At 40.7% G+C, this 19,175-nt stretch overlaps 1 protein-coding gene across 2 annotated transcripts in view; it reads left to right on the forward strand.

Moving 5' to 3' along the window:
* Positions 1–849: 849 nt before the first annotated feature.
* The window catches only part of Snx2 (sorting nexin 2), a 43,322-nt gene continuing 24,996 nt past the window's right edge, over positions 850–19,175 (forward strand). The window contains exons 1-4 of one of the 2 annotated variants that reach the window (XM_076555246.1): positions 854–1,012; positions 12,773–12,890; positions 17,282–17,303; positions 17,964–18,127. In XM_076555246.1, coding sequence (XP_076411361.1) covers positions 12,864–12,890; positions 17,282–17,303; positions 17,964–18,127 — 213 coding nt within the window. In that variant the 5' untranslated portion in view covers positions 854–1,012; positions 12,773–12,863. Of the gene's footprint in view, positions 1,013–12,772; positions 12,891–17,281; positions 17,304–17,963; positions 18,128–19,175 lie in introns of both variants that reach the window. The other variant, XM_006987484.3, reaches the window with a different exon arrangement.

Raw genomic sequence — 19,175 nt, forward strand, 5'->3', positions numbered from 1 at the left:
GATAAAATGTTGTATAGTTAATAAAATTGCAGCAGTGTACCGATAGCAATTTATTCAAGGGTTCCCTTTTTGCATTGTTTATGTGTGCATTTTGTAAGACAGGATCGACTGTCGTCCAGGCTGGCCTTGAACTCCTTGAACTCCAGATCCTCCTGCTTCAGCCTCCCAAGTGCTAGAATTATAGACCCACATCCATCACGCCCAGTTTTATACTGTGCGGTGCTGGTGATCACGCTAGGGCTTTGCACATGCTAGGCAAGTACTCTGCTCATGAAGCGATACGCCCACCCCCAGGACCCTTTAATTATCCAGGGCTGGCTGCACTAGTAGGTAGCTACTGGCCATGTGGATCTATTTAGATATAAACAAATTAAAGTGAAATTAAATTTTAAAAAGCTCAGTTTCTCACACTAGCCACATTTCAAGCGCCCATTAGCCCCGTGTGTTGGAGAGTACAGGAAGAGAACACTTCCATTGTGTCAGGAGTTTCTTATAGACCGCTCTGGCAACATTGGAGTGTGCTTCTCTATTTACCAATAATCCATTTTACCCTGCATCTGTGTATAATCCAAGCTCAAAGGCTGGTGTCTAAGCTCTTCTACTTCCTAGTCCTGTAGTAACAAGTGTGAGCATTTCGTCAGGTCAGCAGGCAAGCAATAACTGAGTAAGGATGCCCAGCCAGATTCAAATGTGGAAGCAGGAGGGGCGGGGGAAGGGGCGGGGCCGGCTCGGAGCTCTGGGGCTTGCAAGGTTTCGGTCGGGGACGGGGCCTCGAGGGGGCGGGCCTGAGGGGCGGGGCCGGGAGGCGGGCCCGCCCCCGCGGGTCGGCGCGCCAGCCCTGCCTTGCGTGCTCACGTGACAGGTCGGCGCGGCCCGGCTCTCGCAGTCGTCCAGGCCAGCGAAGATGGCGGCCGAGAGGGAACCTCCGCCGCTGGGGGACGTGAAGCCCACCGACTTCGAGGAGCTGGAGGACGGAGAGGACCTGTTCACCAGCACGGTCTCCACCCTCGAGGTGAGGCGGGCGGGCTCCCCCGCCGGGGAGGCCCCGGCGCCGCGCGCGTCTCCGCGCCGCGCGCCTCCCTCGGCCGCCTCTTCCCCGGCCGCGCGCCTCGTCCCCTCCCCACTCCCGGGTCTTGTCCCAGGCCAGGTCCGGTGACACCTGTGACGCTGGCCGCCCCTCAGGTGCCTGTCAAGGGGGCTGGGGCGGCCGGGGCGGCCAGGCAGGCCTCGGGGCAGCAGCCTGCGGGCCCGGGGGTCCGACCTCATCCTCCGGGGGCCGGGACCCACGGATGGAACCTGGCCGTGCTCTGCGGGCTCCCGGGCCTTCCGCGTCACTCGCGCCTCTTCCTCCAGGCAGGAGGAAGGCTTGTCCCCCCCCCACCCTCCGCTTCCCGGGACCTCCGCTCCCTCTGGGATTTCAGCAGCCCCCCACCCTCCCGGGGAGAGGGGCTTGTTTCCCTGCCCACCCGAGGGTGTGCCCTGCAAGGAGAGAGAGCCGTGAAGTCATGAAGTGAACGCTCAGGGGCTGAGGGTCCCCCCGGGAGGTCTGGCCCTGTCCTTCATGGACTGACTGACTGTTCGTTCTTTTGGAGATAGGAGCCTCTTTAAAAAAAAAAAAAAAATAGGTAATTGGTAATTGCATTTAATTAGTAGACTTCGTGGGGGGCGAGATCTCGTGCAGCCCAGGCTGGGCTCGAACTCACTCTGTAGCTGAGGATGGCTTTGAACTTCTGATCTTCCTTGCCTCTCCTCTTTCCAAGTGCTGAGATTAGCCGACGAGAGCCACCGCTTGGGTTTTAGACTTTTTAGGGGCTGTAATGTTTGGAAAATACAAAGTCAAAGGAGGAGGTAGTCCGGGAAACTTTTTTTTTTTTATTACTAGGGGAGAAATAGAAACAGATCTCCACTCCTTTTTCCTCTTTTTTCGCATGGTCAGCGATCTCTTCAGCTGAGTGTTCCTGTTTTTGTCAAAGGAAACACGATGAGTTTAACCGTGTTGGCCCGCCTTTTTCTAGTCACATTTGAATTACTTTACATTGAAAGAGAGCGTATACACCGGAAATCCTAATTTTAAGCATGTAAGCACTTTGCTCAGAAAATTGTTTGCCTCAGATGTAGGGTTTTTTTTTCCTCATTTGATTTTATATATATATATATATATATATATATATATATAGAGAGAGAGAGAGAGAGAGAGAGAGAGAGAGAGAGTGTGTGAGTGTGTGTGTGTGTGTGTGTGTGTGTGTGTGTGTGTGTGTCACTTGCTTATGAAAATCAAATAACAACTTTTGGGAGTTGGTTCTCTGCTTTCACTATGGTCAGGCAGCTAAGTTTCCCAGCTTAGCATCTTACCTGCTCTCTACTTTCTTACAAAATTCTCTAGTTCAGTTCTGCACCAAATCAACCGGAACTAACTGTCAAACACCCTTATCTGAATTTCATTGGTCTGGAACTGAAAACCACTAACTACGTTCTACTAATTGTGTCTGTAGTGGCGAAGCCAAACCCCACCTCCCCACAGACTGTAGATTCCTTGGATGGTGCCTTGGTCGTCTATATATATGTTCTGAACAAAATCTTGAGTATTTGTGTCTTGATGCAGCTAATACTGGTTTGTCAAAACCCCATCTCCTAAAATTAGTTAAAATTATTTCGCAGAATATATTTTTCTGGGCAGGGAGAGTTAGTATCCTTGTATACTTTGATATCGTCTATGCAGCTTAAGGTGTGTTGAACTTATCTGCAGGGTCCTAAAACCAGCATTGCCTTCCCTAGATACAATACACATAGTAAAAAGGACTGTATCTCTACATTTGATGTTTGGCCTTTTTTTTTTTTTTTTTTTTAAAGAAAGTCTGCATAGTTTTATTATGAATATACTTATTTTGGTTAATACACTTTGAAAGTTGTAAATAAAGTTGTTAAATTGGTTGTTGACCTGAACCCCTTATCCCAAGAATTCATTTTAAAGAAAGTGGTGTGACTGTGAGAATTTTAGCTGCGTTTTAAAAGTTTTCAGGTTAGCATACAAGGTTCATTTTCCCCTCTTCAGAATGTTTGGGAAATATCTGTGAGGGATCCTGTGTCATTGCTTCACCTCTTTTACGTAGAGCGTCTTACACTTTGGGTGCAAAAGAATCTCCAGTGTTCATGCACAGATGCCTGCACCTGGCTGCAATTCTAGCTGTTTAACAAATGCTTTTTCTTTCTCTCTGTGTAGCCTAGACTGGCATGGAACTCCTCTTGGCTGAGCCTGAGTGCTAGTGTTACAAACATGTATCTCCTCTCCTGGCTGTGGACTGGTATTTTTCTTGTACTTGGGTTGAACATGCTCAGCAACACTCCCAGCCCCAGATCAGTGTCTTCAAACTATAGATAAAATTTCTTCAGGGGTCTTGTTGTTGTACGTATCATGATTCTGTAGGACACTGTAGAGGCCTATCATTTATTTGTTTGTTTGTTTGTTTGTTTTGAGACTGGCTTTCCTACATATCATGATTCTGTAGGACACCATAGAGGCCTGTCATTTGTTGGTTTGTTAGTTTTGAGACTGGCTTTCCTCCATATCATGATTCTGTAGGACACTGTAGAGGCCTATCATTTGTTTGTTTTGAGACAGGTTCTCACTGTGTAGCTCTGGCTGACCTGGAACTCAATATATAGACCAGGTTGGCTTTAAACTCGTAGAGAACCTCTTGCCTCTGCCTCCTGAGTGCTGAGATTAAAGGTGTGCACCACCATGCCTAGTCCATCAGCCCATTTATTGATTGGGATGTTTGATTTCTTTAGGTATTTTTCTTTTTTTTGTATGTTCTGGATATTAATCTTCTGTCTGGTGTATAAAGATTATTTTTTCCTTATTCTGTAGACTGTCTCTTCACTCACGTGCTTCCTTTGCTGTGCAGATGCTTTTTAATGTTCTGAAATCCCATTTATAAGTTGTTAGCGTTGTTTCCTGAGTTTGTGGTGACCTTTCCAGAAAGTCCTTGTGCCAGCGCTTCCCCTGTCTTTCCTCTGACAGTCCCAGGGCTTCAGGTCCTGTTTTAGGGTCTTCAGTGCATTCAGAGTCGGTTTTTATACAAGGCCAGTAATAGTCACTTTCATTCTTGTACACGTAGATAGCCAATTTTCCCAGGCCCATTTGTTGAAAAGGGTGTGTTTTCAGTGGTGTGTATTTTGGACATCTTTGTCGAAAATCTGGCTGGGAGCTGGTGAGATGGTTTAGTGTATAACTTGCCGTCAAGCCTGATGACCACAGTTCAATTCCCAAGAAGGTAACCAACTCCCTACACATTGCCCTTTGACCTCCACAATGGCATGCATATGCCCCTCATCCCCTCAATAAATGTAAATTAAATTTTGTTTTTAATCAGGTGCCTGGATCTTCTATTTTATTCCATTTGCCTACATGCTTGTTTTGTGCTAGTACCATGTTTTGTAGTATCACTTGGAAACAGTTATGATTGCACCATTGCTCTTTTCCTTGCTTTCCAGTTTGTTGGCACTTCCATATGAATCTCAGTATTCTTTATATTTTTGTAAAGAATGTTACTGGAGTTTTGTTAGGGATTGCATTGAGTCTGTAGATTGCCTTTTGAAAGACAAATCTTCATAATAGTAATTCAGTTGATCCGTGAGTGAGGGGAGTTATCTCATTTCATAGTGTCTTCAGGTTTATTTCTTCATTGTTTTAATTTTTTTGTAGGTCTTTTGCTTCCTTGGTTAGGTTTATCCCAAGATGTGTCTGTGTTTGTTTATTTATTTTTAGAGAATTTTGATGGGATTGTTTTCCTAATTTCTTGCTTAGCATGTTTGTTATTAGTAAATAGGAAAACTATTGATTTTTGTCCGTCAGTTTATCCTGGCACATTACTGGAAGTGTTTGTCATATGCAAGATTTCCTGGTGGAGTCTTTAGGGTCTATTATATAAAAATGTATCATCTGCAAATAAAGATAAGTTGACTTCCTTCCTATTTACATTCTTTTTATTTCATTCTCTTTATTTATTGCTCTAGCCAAGAATTCAAGCACTATATTGAATAGGAATGTTAGTGGATATCCTTGTTCCTGATAATAGTAGAAATGCTTTTGAGTTTATCTCCATTTATTGTGATGTTGACTATAGGCTTCTTTTATCATGGAGGATTTTGTCAAAAGCCTTTTCTGCATCTATGGAGACAATTATGTGATTTCTTTCCTTGAGTCCATTCATGTGATATGTAACATTTATTGATTTGTATGCTATATCACCCCCACATCTCTGAAATGAAGCTACTTGATCATGATGAATTACCTTTTTTGAAAAAAAAATGATGTATCCTGAGTATATGTATGTACACAGTGTGCATGCAGGGGTCCAAGGAGGCCAGAAAAGGGTGTTGGATCCCCTGGAACTGGAGTTACAGACAGTTGTGAGCGATCATGTAGGTGCTGGGAATTGAACCTGGGTCTTGTGAAAGATCAGTAAGCAGTCTAACCACTAAGCCACCTCTCTAGCCTGAATTATCCTTTTTTTTTTTTAAAAAAAAAAAAAAAAAGATTTTTTTATTTTTTGTGTATGAGTTTTTTTTTTTTTTCTTTTTCCCCAGGGGTGGGGAGGTGGCTATATTAATGTATACTGTGTGCATGGCTCATGCATTCAGAGGTCAGAAGCATCTGGAGTAACTGGAGTTACAGGTAGTTGTGGGCCACCATGTGGGTGCTGGTGGAACCTGGGTTCCTCCGCAAGAATAATAACACATGCTCATAACCTCTGTCTGAGCCATCTCTCTAGTCCCTGAATTACCTTTGTGATTTGATCTTGAATTTGGTTTGTAATTATTTTATTGAGGATTTTTGTGTCTATGTTCACCAGAGAGATGTGTCTGTAATTTTCTTTCTTTCTTTCTTTCTTTCTTTTTTTTTGTTGTTGTTGTTGTTGTGTTTTTGTCTGGTTATGCCACCAACATAACACTGGAGTCATAAGAAGAGTATGGAAGCATTCTTTTCTTTTCTGTTTTATGGACTACTTTGTGAATGATTGTTGTTGATTCTTCTTACACGTTTGGTAGAATTCTGTAGTGAATGATCTGGGGCTGGATTTCTTTAGTTGGAAGATTTTTATTACTGTCTAAATCTTGCTTGTCACAGACCTGGTTACATCATTTATCTCTTACTTAGTTTTACTTCAGTAGGTCATATGCATCTAGAAATTAATTTCCTCTTGGTTTTCAAATTTAGTGGAATATAAGTATTTTAAATTTAAAAAAGGATTTATTTTTACTATTTTTATGTGTATCTGTGTGGGTAAATGAATACTGCATGTATGTGGTTCCTGTGGAGGCCAAGAGAGAACATGAGATCCCTTGGATCTAGAGTTATAGGCTTTATAGGCCACCTGACATGGATTCTAGAATGAAACTTGGGTCCTCTGGAAGGGCAGCAAGTGCTCTTATCTGCTGAGCTATCGCCTAGCCCCAAAATACATTCTTAATGTGTACCTTATGATTTTATGGCTGATTCTTTTCCATTGTATTGGGGGTTGGGATGTGTGCTGCCTACATACAGGGCATGTGTGGCAGTCAGGACAAATTTGGGGGTTGATTCTTTCAGTTATGTAGGTCCTGGGAAACGTGGGTTGCTGGGCTTGCCTGAGAGCCCTTTTCCTTGAGTCATCTCACCAGCCCTGATTTCTGACTGACAGGGTTTCTCTGTGTAGCCCTGGTTGTCCTGGAAATCGCTCTGTCAACCTGGCTGGCCTGAAACTTGAGACCTGTCTGCTTTCTCAGTGCTGGGATTAAAGACATGCACCACTGATGTTGACTTTCATTGGTTGTCTACCTTTTCATCTCTTTATTGAGGTTTTTTTTTTTGCGGGGGGGGGGGGGGGGAGCATTTGTATCTTTAAAATTTTCTGTCATTTATTTTCTGATTTTTTTTCTTTTTCTTTTTCAATCTACTGACTTGGGTTTGCCTTGTTCTTGTATTTCCAGGTACTGAGGTTATGTGAGAACCCTCTGTAGTTATGAACTTTCCTCTTAGGAGTGCTTTCATTATATCCCATAGGTTTTGATATGTTCTCTACATTTTCATTCAATTCTTATAATTGTTAAAATTTTCCTTCTTGATTTATTCAATGACCCATTTATCATTCAGTTGGGTGTTGTTTAATTCCCTTGAGTTTATGTGTTTTCTATAGCTTCTCTTGTTATTGATTTCTGCTTCATTATACTGTGGCCAGATTGGAAACAATAAAAAGCTATTCTAGTTTTCTCTATTTATGTTCTAATAGGATCTATTTTAGAGAAAGTTCCATGGGCTACTGAGAAGAGTCTGTATTTTAAAAATTTATTTATTTATTTATTTATTTGGTTTTTTTTTTTTTTTTTTTTTTTGAGACAGGGTTTCACTGTGTATCCCTAGTTGTCATGGAACTCACTCTGTAGACCAGACTAGGCTGGCCTTGAACTCACAGAGATCTCTCTGCCTCTGCCTCCTGAGTTCTGGGACTAAGGCGTGCATCACCACCCCTAGGCTTTATTTTTATTTTTTAAATTGTGTGTGTGTGTGGGTGGGTGGGTGAGGGTGTATGCAGTTGCACATGTTAGAATACATGGTTAGAGAGGGGTAAGTGAATAACTTTGTGGAATTGGCTCTCCCCTTCGATATTTTGTTTGTTTGTATTGGTGGGATAACCTGTCTTATTGGTGAGAGTAGGGTATCAAAGTCACCATTATTGTGTTGAGGTTAATTAGATCTTATATCTAGTAGCGTTTGTTATATGAACTGGGTGCACCCATGTTTTGTGCATATGTTTAAGTTGTAGTCTTCTTTGTGGATTGCTCCCTCATCAGTATGAAGTGACTTTCTTTATCTTTTGGGTTGAAGTCTGTTTTGTCAGATGTTAGCAGAGTGACACGTATTTACTGCCTGTTTTTCTTTCCGTGGAATATGTTTTTCCCATCCATTCACTCTATTGTTTCATTTGTCTTTGATGGTGAAGCACATTTCTTGGAGGTAGCAAATATGGGGATCCTGTTTTATTTTATTTTATTTTTTAAATTTATTTATTTTTATGTGTATGGGTGTTTTGCCTGCATGTATGTCTTTGCACCACATCCAAGCTTGGTGTCCACAGAGGCTAGAAGAGATTGTTGGATCTCTTGGAAGTTACGGGTGGTTATGAGCTACCTGATGATGGGAATGCTGGAAACTGAACCCGGGTTCTCTGCGAGAGCAGCAAGTGCTGTTAACCATCGAGTCATCTCTCTACAGCCTTGACTTTTAAGTTTTAAAAAATTGTGTTTGTGTGTGTGTTTGCCACAGACTTTGAGAGCCATTTGGGTCAGCTGGGCACTGGTCACAGTCATTTCTACCTGCTTCTCTTACAAAGATTGCAACTGGCTTAATGAATTATTTTATAGCAATTATATCTTGAAGGAGTAGACATTATTGTGTGTTTTACCATCACACTAATGGAACTTCTGATCCTCTTATCTTACCTGGAAGTCCTGTTTTTTGTTTTTGTTTACAATTTGTGTGTGTGGTATGTAGCTTATAGGAGTTGTCTCTATCATGTGGTTTCTAGGAATCAAACTCAGGTTTGTCATCAGGATGGACAGCAAGCATCCTACTCACTGAACCATCTTGCTAGTCTTTTTGGGTTTGTTTGTTCATTCGTTTGTTTTTGAGAAGGGTCTCACTTACATAGCCCAGGCTGGCCATAGGTTTTCAGCTTTCAGCAATTCTCCAACTGGACCCTCCCAAGTTCCGGCACTGCAAGCATGAACCACCATGCTTCACTATACCTCTTTCTCTGAACAGCATTGTTAAGGTACAGCTTACGTGCCAAATTGTTCACCTGTTAGGGTGTGCATTCCTGTGGTTTTTAGTATAGTGAGGTATATGTATCTGTTACACAGTTAGTTTTAGAATATTTTCACTATTTTAGAAACATATCATGTACCCTTCAGGTGTTGTTCTGCCATTTTCCCAGTCTCTAACCTTAATATAGCAACTAATCTATCTCTATAGATTTCCCTGTTTTGGAGTTTGAATGAGTAGAACCATAGAAGTGTGTGTGTGTGTGTGTGTGTGTGTGTGTGTGTGTGTGTGTGTGTGTGTGTGTGTGTTTAAATGTTTGTTTTTCCTACTCCTACTGTAGTATTTCAGGGGCAAGAGATGTTATCATAGTTCATTGTCTACAGCTATGACTGTAAATAAATGAAAATAGGGTCTTGCCTTGTAGCTCAGAGTGGCTGTAAACTTGTGATCCTCTGGCTTCAGTTTCTCCTCAATGCTACAGTCTCAGAAGTTTGTCATTGTGCCTGGCTTCCACTTTCATGCTGATGCTTTTCAGTGTCATGCTCAGTATCTGTGAATGCAGGGTCACAAAGATTAAGGCTTTGGTCTCTTTTCTTTTCTTTTCTTTTTTTTCTTTTCTCTTCTGTTCTTTTCTTTTCCTTTCCTTTCCTTCCCTTTTCTTTTCTTTTCTTTTTTCTTCTCTTGAGACAGAGTTTGTCTGTGTAGCTTTGCATCCTGTCCTGGGACTCACTCTACACCAGGCTGGCCTCAAACTCACAGAGATCCGCCTACCTCTGCCTCCCGAGGGCTGGGATTAAAGGTGTGCGCCACCACCGCCTGGCTGACTTTGGTTTTCTTTAACCGTTTTTTTTTTTTCTCTCTCTCTTATAATGTAGTCTGGGCTGCCCCGAAACTAGTAATCCTCTTCCCTCAGTTTTCCCATTCTTTGGATGGTATGAGTGCCCCACCACACATGACTTCATTGCTTTTCCTTTATTTAGTTTAAAAAAAACGTGTTTGTGTGTAGATGTGCATGTGGGTGCCCACAGAGGCCACAAGTAGGTGTTGGATCCCTGAAGACTGAGTTTGTAGGCTGTTGTAAGCTGCCCCATGTGGAACTGGGGACTGGATGTGAGTCCTCTGCAAGAACAGCAAAAACTCTTAATCACTGAGCCAGTTCAGTTCTCCAGCTTCCTTCATTCTGTTCTAAGATGTGATCTCAAGTAGCTCAGGCTGGCCCCCAGACTTGCTTTGTAGTCAGACATGGCTTGATCTACTAACCTCCCTCCCTCTGCCTCCACAAAACACCAAGATTACATGTACCACCATGCCCAGAAGATGAAAATGAAGATTAGAGGAATGTGGGTGTAGTTCAGTAGCCGAGTATTTGCCAGGCATGTGTACAGGGCTCTAGGTTCAACCTCTACCACCACTAAAAAGAAGCATTCATCCTACAAAAAAGTTTACTAACCACTAAAGAAGGAAAATTTTTTTTGCCCCATGAAATTAAGAAATTCTGTTGTAGGTCTACTATTAATGTAGAAAGGTAAGCCATAGACTGCTTGAAATATCTGTAATTTAAATCTGACCCCCTCTCCCAAACAAACCCTTTTATCTAAAAATATATAAAGACCCTCTGCAAGCTGGGTGATAGGGGTGCACACCTCCAGGCCTCTGGAGCAAAGGCTGGCAGATCTCAGAGTTCGAGGACAGCCGGGTCTATTGAACAAGTTCCAGGACAGCTGGGGCTACATAGAGAAACCCTGTCTTGAAAAAACAAAACAAAACACTGTTAATGTTTATTTTTTTATTTTATTTTTACAAAATGCTTGAAACCTGTGTCAGTCTTGTCCCTCCGTGGGACTTAGAACCACCATGGAACCGTATCTCTGGGCATGTCTTTTCCGGTTCATCTAGGTTAGGTTAATTGAAGTGGGAAAGCATATTACAATGAGTGATTTGCTACACAGACCAGAACAGAAGAGTTTCATATAGGCATAGCATTAAGTAGGAAAAACTGCTAGGTATGATAGAGTCTCAATAATCCCAACTTGGGAGGGGGAGGAGGCAAGAGGGCTTCCGGTTTCTAGATCTGCCTGGGTTACATAGCCAGGTCTTATTAAAAAAGAGAAGATCTCCAGGCGGTGGTGGCACACGCCTTTAATCCCAGCACTTGGGAGGCAGAGGCAGGCAGATCTCTGAGTTCGAGGCCAGCCTGGTCTCCAAATTAAGTTCCAGGAAAGGCACAAAGCTACACAGAGAAACCCTGTCTCAAAAAACCAAAAAAAAAAAAAAAAAAGTAATTAAATTTTCCAGGTGGATATAGTGCACACCTACACGCAACTACATTGGTGGCTGAGGCATGAGAGTGTAAGTCCATCCTGGGCTGTGCTACATATAAAACCCCTTGTCACCAGAAAAGAAAAAGTATCTTGAGAGATAGCATAGCTTTAGTTTGAAAATATAGAATCTTAGAAGTGGCTGTATTCATAGCTCACCCAGCATTAAACCTGTGTGCCTCAGTACACTTGTAGAGGTTGGAGGTGACTTGGAGACTCAGTTCTCTGAGAGACTGAACTCAGGTCATCATGTCTGGTAGAAGAGCCTTTGTCACTGACTCGTCTCACAGGCTCTAGTTTATTTTATTCATGTATTTTTCTTTTGGTTTCTTCGAGGCTTGGTCTTAAGCTAGTCTAGAACTTTCAGTGTAGTTGGGGATGACCTTGAACTCCTAATCCTCTTGCCCCATCTCCCAAATTCTGGGATTGTAGGTGTAAACTACCATGTGTGCCCTTTATTTTCCTATTCTAAAGTAGGACTTTGAAATATCTGCCCCCAGTAGAAAAATAACCATAATCTTAAAAAAAAAAAAAAAAAAAAAAAAAAAAAACTGACTCTTGTAGGTGGAGTTTTCTCCAGGCCTGCCTGGCCCATGGTCAAGACAAATCTCTCTTACCCGCCAGTACTGCAGCCATTCAGACCCAAATAAACACACACAGGCTGATATTATTTAAAACTGTTTGGCCATTAGCTCAGGCCTACCACTGACTAGCTTCTACACTTAAACTCGGCCTGTTTCTGTTCATCTGTATGCTGCCACTTGTTGCGTGGCTTTACCTGTGTGCCTATTATATGCTACTCCCTGGACGGTGGGCTGGCATCTCCCGACTCAGCCATCCTGTTCCAGAATTCTCTTCTCTGCTTGTCCCACCTATACTTCCTGCCTGGCTCCTGGCCAATCAGCATTTTATTTATACAGAGTGATATCAACAGCAGACTCTTTTTTGTTTTTCAAATAATTTATTTACTTTATTTTATATGCATTGGTATTTTACCTGTATGTATGTCTGTATGAAGGTGTCAGATCTTGGAGTTACCAAAAATTATGACCTGCCATGTGAGTGCTAGGAATTGAACCCAGGCAGGTCCTCTGGAAGAGCAGTCAGTGCTCTTAACCCCCGAGCCGTCTCTCCAGCCCTGACTCTAAAAATCAAGGGACTTGTTCCAAATTTTGTTGTATTGTGGATAGTATGGTTTTGTTAATTATAACTAAGGATGGTAAATATGTGCTTTTAAAGGGAAGATATTAAGAGACTGTTAAGCAAAGGTGTTGCTTACAGTACATTTTGAACCTTAGAGAAGAAAATATAAGTAGCTGTTCTTTTCCTCTCGCTCTCGCTCTCACTCTCTTTTTTGTTTTTTTGAGACAAGGTTCTCTCTTTCTCTCTTTTTTGGTTTTTCGAGACAAGGTTTCTCTGTGTAGCCTTGGCTGTCCTGGAACTCACTCTGTAGACCAGGCTGGCCTCGAACTCACAGAGATCCGCCTGCCTCTGCTTGCTTCCCAAGTGCTGGGATCAAAGGTGTGCGCCACCACTGTCTGGCATTGTTTTCCTCTCTAATCAAGAGAATGCTGTATTTCTTTAGTTTATGAGGTACAATAAAAAGCAAGGAAGCATTCCAATCCATTGTCCACTATTATTCTTTTAACAGTCAAGTCCATCCTCTCCTGAACCAGCCAGTCTTCCTGCAGAAGATATTAGTGCAAATTCCAATGGCTCCAAACCTGTAGAAGTCATTCTAGATGATGACAGAGAAGATCTTTTTGCAGGTAATTGTCATGTCTTGATTTTTTTCTTTTTTTAGTAATAGCCAATTATAATAGTATATGCTTTTAGAATACTCTGTAAGGCAACTAAATTTCTGTGCCTTAATGGGAATTCTTGTAACACCCTAAAAAGTGAATCTGAGCATGGTTGATGCCTGTAATCTTAGCATTTGGGACACTGAGGCATGAGGATTGCTGTGAGTTCAAGGTCAGCCTGGCTTATAGGGCTATAACCAACCCAAAACAAAACAAAAACTTAGCAGGCTAGGGCCTATCTAATTAGGTCGCACTGTAAGAAATACACACAGACCAGTAAGAGAAGCAAAACTGCCCTTTATTTTTCAGCATTTGAAAATAGGTACATGGTATTGACCATACTCTTGGGAGGTAGCAATGACTCTATTGTTTTTGTTGTTAATGTTTCTTACAAGTTGTCACAAAGCAAAATCAAAGTATGGATTTAAGAATCACTATATGGGGGCTAGAGAAAAGCTTCAGCAGCTCTTCCAGAGGGACCCAGGTCTGATTCCTAGCACCCACGTGGTGGCTTACAGCCATCTGCTAACAGGGGATTTGATGCCTTCTTCTGGCCTCTGCTGGCACCAGGCACACATGTAGTTCATAGATATACCTGCAGGCAAAAATCCATACACATAAAAAATAAAAAAGAATCACTGTGTGTTATAGGTTTGTTGTTAGGTGAGTTGATGGTTTGAGTTTGTTTTGGATGTAAGGATAGAATTTGGTGTAGTCCATTCTAACTTTAAAATATGCTTCACTCTTCTAAATAGTTATGCCTTAAAATTAAGTTAAGATTTAAGTTAGCATTTTAATATTGAAAAGCAAAAATTAAAATTTTAATATTGACACAAAATTAAAATAGTAAATATTTTTTATTTAGCAATATAATTTACATAATTAGCTTTAAGTTATTAATGTTCTCAACTTTTGTAATGGTCCATAAGCTTTGTGCCCCTTGAGCCCTTGATATAAATTATGCTTGATGGTACAATTCTTTTTTCTTTTTTAGAAGCATAAATATTTATTTGTAACAAAGGAGTTTGTGTACAGTGTTGGAAATCTACAACTTCTTGTTAAATTCACATTTGTACTTCGAAGGTACAATTCTTTATTGCAAAAGTCCATATAATTTCCATTTTGATAGCCTGTAACAAAGGTCGTTGAGAGTGTGAGGCCAGCCTAGGCTGTATAATGAATAACAAGATCAGGATACTTAGCAAGACTGTGTCAAAGAAAGAAAGAACAACATCGTATTGTCAGTATTGGTTTAAAGACTAAATAATTTGGGGTTGGTGAGAAGGAATCAGTGGGTGAAGTTCTTTCTGTATAACACTGACTATTTTTGAGTTTGATCCAATGAGCTCTCAGGAAGTTGAGAGAACTGACTCTGAAAACTCCTCTGACCTCTACATGTACTCTGGCACGTATTCATGCACTGCCATATATACACCATGCATACATACTCACACAACAAAATTTTAAATAAAATCATTTTTATGTTTTACAGTTTAACTTAACTATGTTTTATAATGACATCTTTGGGTGATCTAAGATATTTTTTTAAAAAAAACTTATACTATGTTTGGTTCATATTTATAATGCATTTAAGCAGATCTCTCTCTTTTCCTATGGAAGAGTATGATGCTAGGAACCTGTACAGCATATGCTATCAGGATGATGAAATTTGTATCTAGTAGTAATATATTTTCAGTGCGCAGAATACAGATCTGGCTAATGCAAAGTAGCCATTATGATTTTATAAGCCAAAAAGAAACCAGCTATGGGCTGGAGAGATGGCTCAGCGATTAAGAGCACTGGCTGCTCTTCTAAAGATCCTGAGTTCAATTCCCAGCAACCACATGGTGGCTCCTAACCATCTATAATGAAATCTGATGGCCTCTTCTGGCCTTCAGGCAAAGCATGCAGGCAGAACACTGTAGACATAATAAATAAGTAAATCTTTAAAAAAAAAAAAAGAAGAAGAAACCAGTTAGTGTTGCTGTATGTGCTGTTGTGTTTTAGATAGCTTATATAGTTTACGGGTAGTTCATCATACTGAAAAAAATTAACTGTGACATGTTGTTAATTCCTTATAAGATATTCACCAAGTGTGTTCATCTATCTAACCCTTCTTCTCCATTTGGTACATCTTAAAAGAATGCCTGAATATTGACAAAATCAATGTGTATTCACCCTCAAGTTATATAGCTCTCTGTCTTCCTTAACCTTTAGCTCCTCTGTTTGGAACTGAGCCCTCTATATTTGTAGTTGCTTACATAAGCTAGAAGTCATGTCACCCATTTCAAGTCTGGACATAGTGATGCACACCTCCAATTCCAGCATGTGGGGTGGCAACTGCAGGAGCAGATCCTCCTTAGTAACATGAGTTGGAGGATTTATGAGACCAAGACTTTTTTTTATTTGGTTTTACTGTTAGCCTTGACTATCCAAGAACTAGCTCTGTAGACCAGGCAGGCCTTGAACTTACATAGCTCTGCCTGCCTCTGCCTCCCAAGTCATGTGCCACCCCTGCCAGCCCAGACCATGTCTTAAAAACCAAACACCAAAAATTTAAAGGCAGACCGTCAGTGTGCTGAATCTATGCCTATCGATTTGATTTCTTCTCTTTCCATATTAGTTGCTTAGATCCCGCTTAGCCTTACTTAAAGTTTCCTGTCCTTTGTTGTTGAAGCGGCAACTAGTACGAGCACCCAAAACTTTGCATCAATGTAGTAAAATGTCACTGAAAAGCTTCGGATGGCTTTAAACTGGTGGTTCTCAACCTTCCTAATGCTGCGACCTGTTAGTACAGTTCCTCATGTTGTGATGGTGACCCCCAGCCATAACGTTATTTTTGTTGTTACTTCATAATGTAAATAGGTGATATGTGACCCCTGTGAGAGGTCACAGCCCACAAGCTGAGAACCGCTGAGTTTACACTGATGTCAGTGCATTTCTGTTTTTGGTTTGTTGCTGCTCATGTGGTATTGCTGTAGCAGTACTTCCTCGGGGTTCATGGGCGTTGATGGGGCTCTGCAAACTTCTCACACCTTGGTTTCTTTAAAAAAGCGTTTTTACACATGTGAGTGTTTTTTTCTGCATTCGTATATGTCACCAGGTGCATACAGTGCCTGTAGAGGCATTAGATTTCCTGGAACTGGACTTACGGATGGTGATGAGCTTACATGTGGGTTCTGGGAACCAGTGGAACAGCTTAACAACTGAGCCATCCCTCCAACCCATCACACCTCGTTTTGATGTACTACTTTTTACTTTCATACTTTGTTGACTGTTTTGTTTTTAAGACAAGGTCTCACTATGTAGATCAAGCCACAACCTTATAGGGATCTACCTGTCTCTGCCTCCCAAGTGCTGGGATTAAAGGCGAGCACCACCATGCCAAGTTTATTGTTGACTATTTTCATCTTTCAGATTTTTATTACATTTATTTATTTATGAATTCATTTGTGTGTGTGCGCGCGTGCGTGTGCGTGTGTGCATGGAGGCCAGAGGATAACTTGTAGAATTACCTCTCTTCCTACCATGTGGGTCCCAAGAATCAAACTCAAATTGTCAGGCTTGGTGGAAAGCACCTTTACCCAGTGAACCATTCTCTGGCCCTGTTTTCATTTCTTTAAAAAAAAAAAAAAAAAAAAAAAAAAAAAAAAAAAAAGTGACAAATATCTACAAAGCTTGAGTGGTCTAAGCTTTTAGCTTGTTCTGTCAGAGGCATATTCAGTTTGTTGTATCTGAAGTTTATGTTTTCCCCTTTGGTTACCATAGTTTGGAAGGTTTTGGTTATTAATCATTTTTCTTTTAGTACATAAATTTGAAGAGATTCATACCAGCTATCTTATCCAAATAGCCAGTCCAAATAATTTGATAACATGTCAAGCTGTGTAATTTCAAGTTGACTGCTTAAAGTGGCTCACTGACCACAATTACTGCTTTCCCCAAATCCCAAGAATCTAGAAACCGTAGGCTGAAAACCATTGGTCTGATCCCTTGTTTGCCTTATAATTTCATCTTCTAGGTATTAATTCTACAAGCCAGCAGGGCTGTTTTGTCTTAGGCTCGCTGATTAAATTTCACTGTCCTGGCCTTTTTTTTTTTTTTTTCTTCTACTTATGCTGTTATTCTGTTTGCATGGAATTTTTCTCCAACTTCTTCCTATACCTTGTTTAAACCATCTCAAATCAGAGTCACAGACTATTTCTGATTTTCCACACCCTGAAGTATTGACTCCTGTGTCTACTCAAATTATAATGTTTGTTCTATCGTTCATATAGTAATTGAATGTCTTATAACATTCTGTATTCTCTTAAGTCTTTTATTATTTTTTAACATTCCACATGTCTTGTTTTCTCAACTAGATTATAAACTCCCTGAGGGCAGGTATGATTTTTTTCCATTTCTTTGTGTTTCTTCATTGCATTTAGCACAGTATTATAGTCTGTAGACTTCAGTTTATTAATGTGGTTTGATTTTAAATATATTTAATTTTAGATATTTCAAGTGAATGAGCATTTAAAATTAAAACTTAAACATCTCTTTGCTTTGTGTCATATTTGTATATTCAACTAATATCCAGTAATCTTTGGCAATTAATTGCTTTAGATTACTAACTTGGTGGGTTTTCCATAACAGATTTTTAATCCCAATTGGGATAGTTAAAGGTAGTTTTCTTCCATAAAATTTGTTTTTATATGTATGAAATAATCATATTAGCCCGAATAAAATATTAAAAGGTAAGTTACCACATGTAAGATGTATTACCAATCCAAACACAAATGAATGTGGAATTATGCACATCATTGCTTTTCCCCTAGTATAGATAATTAAGCTGACTTAATACAGTTCTTCATAAAAATCAACGCAGTTCCTGTTTGTCGTAAAATTTTCATAAACAACTAAATAATTAGTTGCATAAAGTCCCTTGTAGTGATAACTTATAAATCATGGTACTTTTGAGACTTGTTTGTAGGTATGTTTTTATATTTCATGAACTGCTATATGCTGTGCTTTCCTTGATTAACTTGTTTCATTTATGTCTAGAAGCCACAGAAGAAGTTTCTTTGGACAGTCCAGAAAGGGAGCCTATCCTGTCCTCCGACCCTTCGCCTGCAGTCACTCCTGTCACGCCCACCGCACTCATTGCTCCTAGAATCGAATCAAAGAGTCTTTCTGCTCCAGTGATCTTTGATAGATCCAGGGAAGAGGTATGGAGATGTTTTTAATGTGGAAAGAATACATATCTTTCTTTGTTCCTTACCCAGCACTTCTCTCCTGTTCAATTATTCCTAATCAAAGCCTTTCAGACATTTTGGATGGAAAAACTCTACTAAGAAAAAAGATGTAGTGCCACATGCCTATAATCCCAGTACTTGAGAGGCAGAGGCAGGTAGCTCTCTGTTTGTTAGAAGACAGCCTGGTTCTACAATTGAGTTCTAACCCAGCTAGGGTTACATAGTGTGAGACCTGGTGTTAAAACAGATAAGTGGTGCGCACACACACACACACACACACACACACACACACACACACACACACACAGATATCTTAAGAAATTGACCTAGCATATTATGTACATTCGTTTTGTTCTGGTTTGATTTGATTTTGAGACAGGGTCTTTTTGAGTCTGTAGCCCATGCTGGCCTGGGACTCAAAGTATCCTGACTGGCTTAAAACTCTACAATGCTCCCAGTCTAGCTTCTCTAAATCTTCCACCCCACCAAACCCTACCATTTAACCTTCTTAAATCAAAGAGTTTGAAGCTGGAATGTAACTCAGTGGTAGAGTGATTGCTTCATATGCTCAGGATCCTAGATTCTGTCCCCAGAGCTGTCAAAAAAGAAGACTGTTTAATGATTAAATCGAGGTATTTGACATTTGTGGTCTTAGGATAATAATAGTGTATTGCCTCTGAGGATTCCTTTGCTGAACAGGTGATGGGTGAAAGTACTTAAGTGGTACTGTAAGTGGATTTCTTTGTGAGTGAGTACTATTTGGATAGTGAATGCTATTGATACTTAAGATTGCTATCTAGCCCCTATTTATTTTTATAGCACTGAGGATTGGACCCAGGGGCTCTTGCATGAAAGGAAACAACTGGTTTACCTCTGAGCTGTATGCCCAGCCCAAGCCTTTATCTTTATTTCTTTTTGAACTGCCTCAAGCTTTTAGTTTTTTGGGTTTGTTTTTGTTTGTTTGTTTGTTTTTAAAGAGGCACAGATCAGTTAAAGTTGCTTTCTCATGACCTGATAATCG

This window comes from Peromyscus maniculatus, chromosome 19, assembly GCF_049852395.1.
Source record: "Peromyscus maniculatus bairdii isolate BWxNUB_F1_BW_parent chromosome 19, HU_Pman_BW_mat_3.1, whole genome shotgun sequence".
Lineage (NCBI taxonomy): Eukaryota > Metazoa > Chordata > Mammalia > Rodentia > Cricetidae > Peromyscus > Peromyscus maniculatus.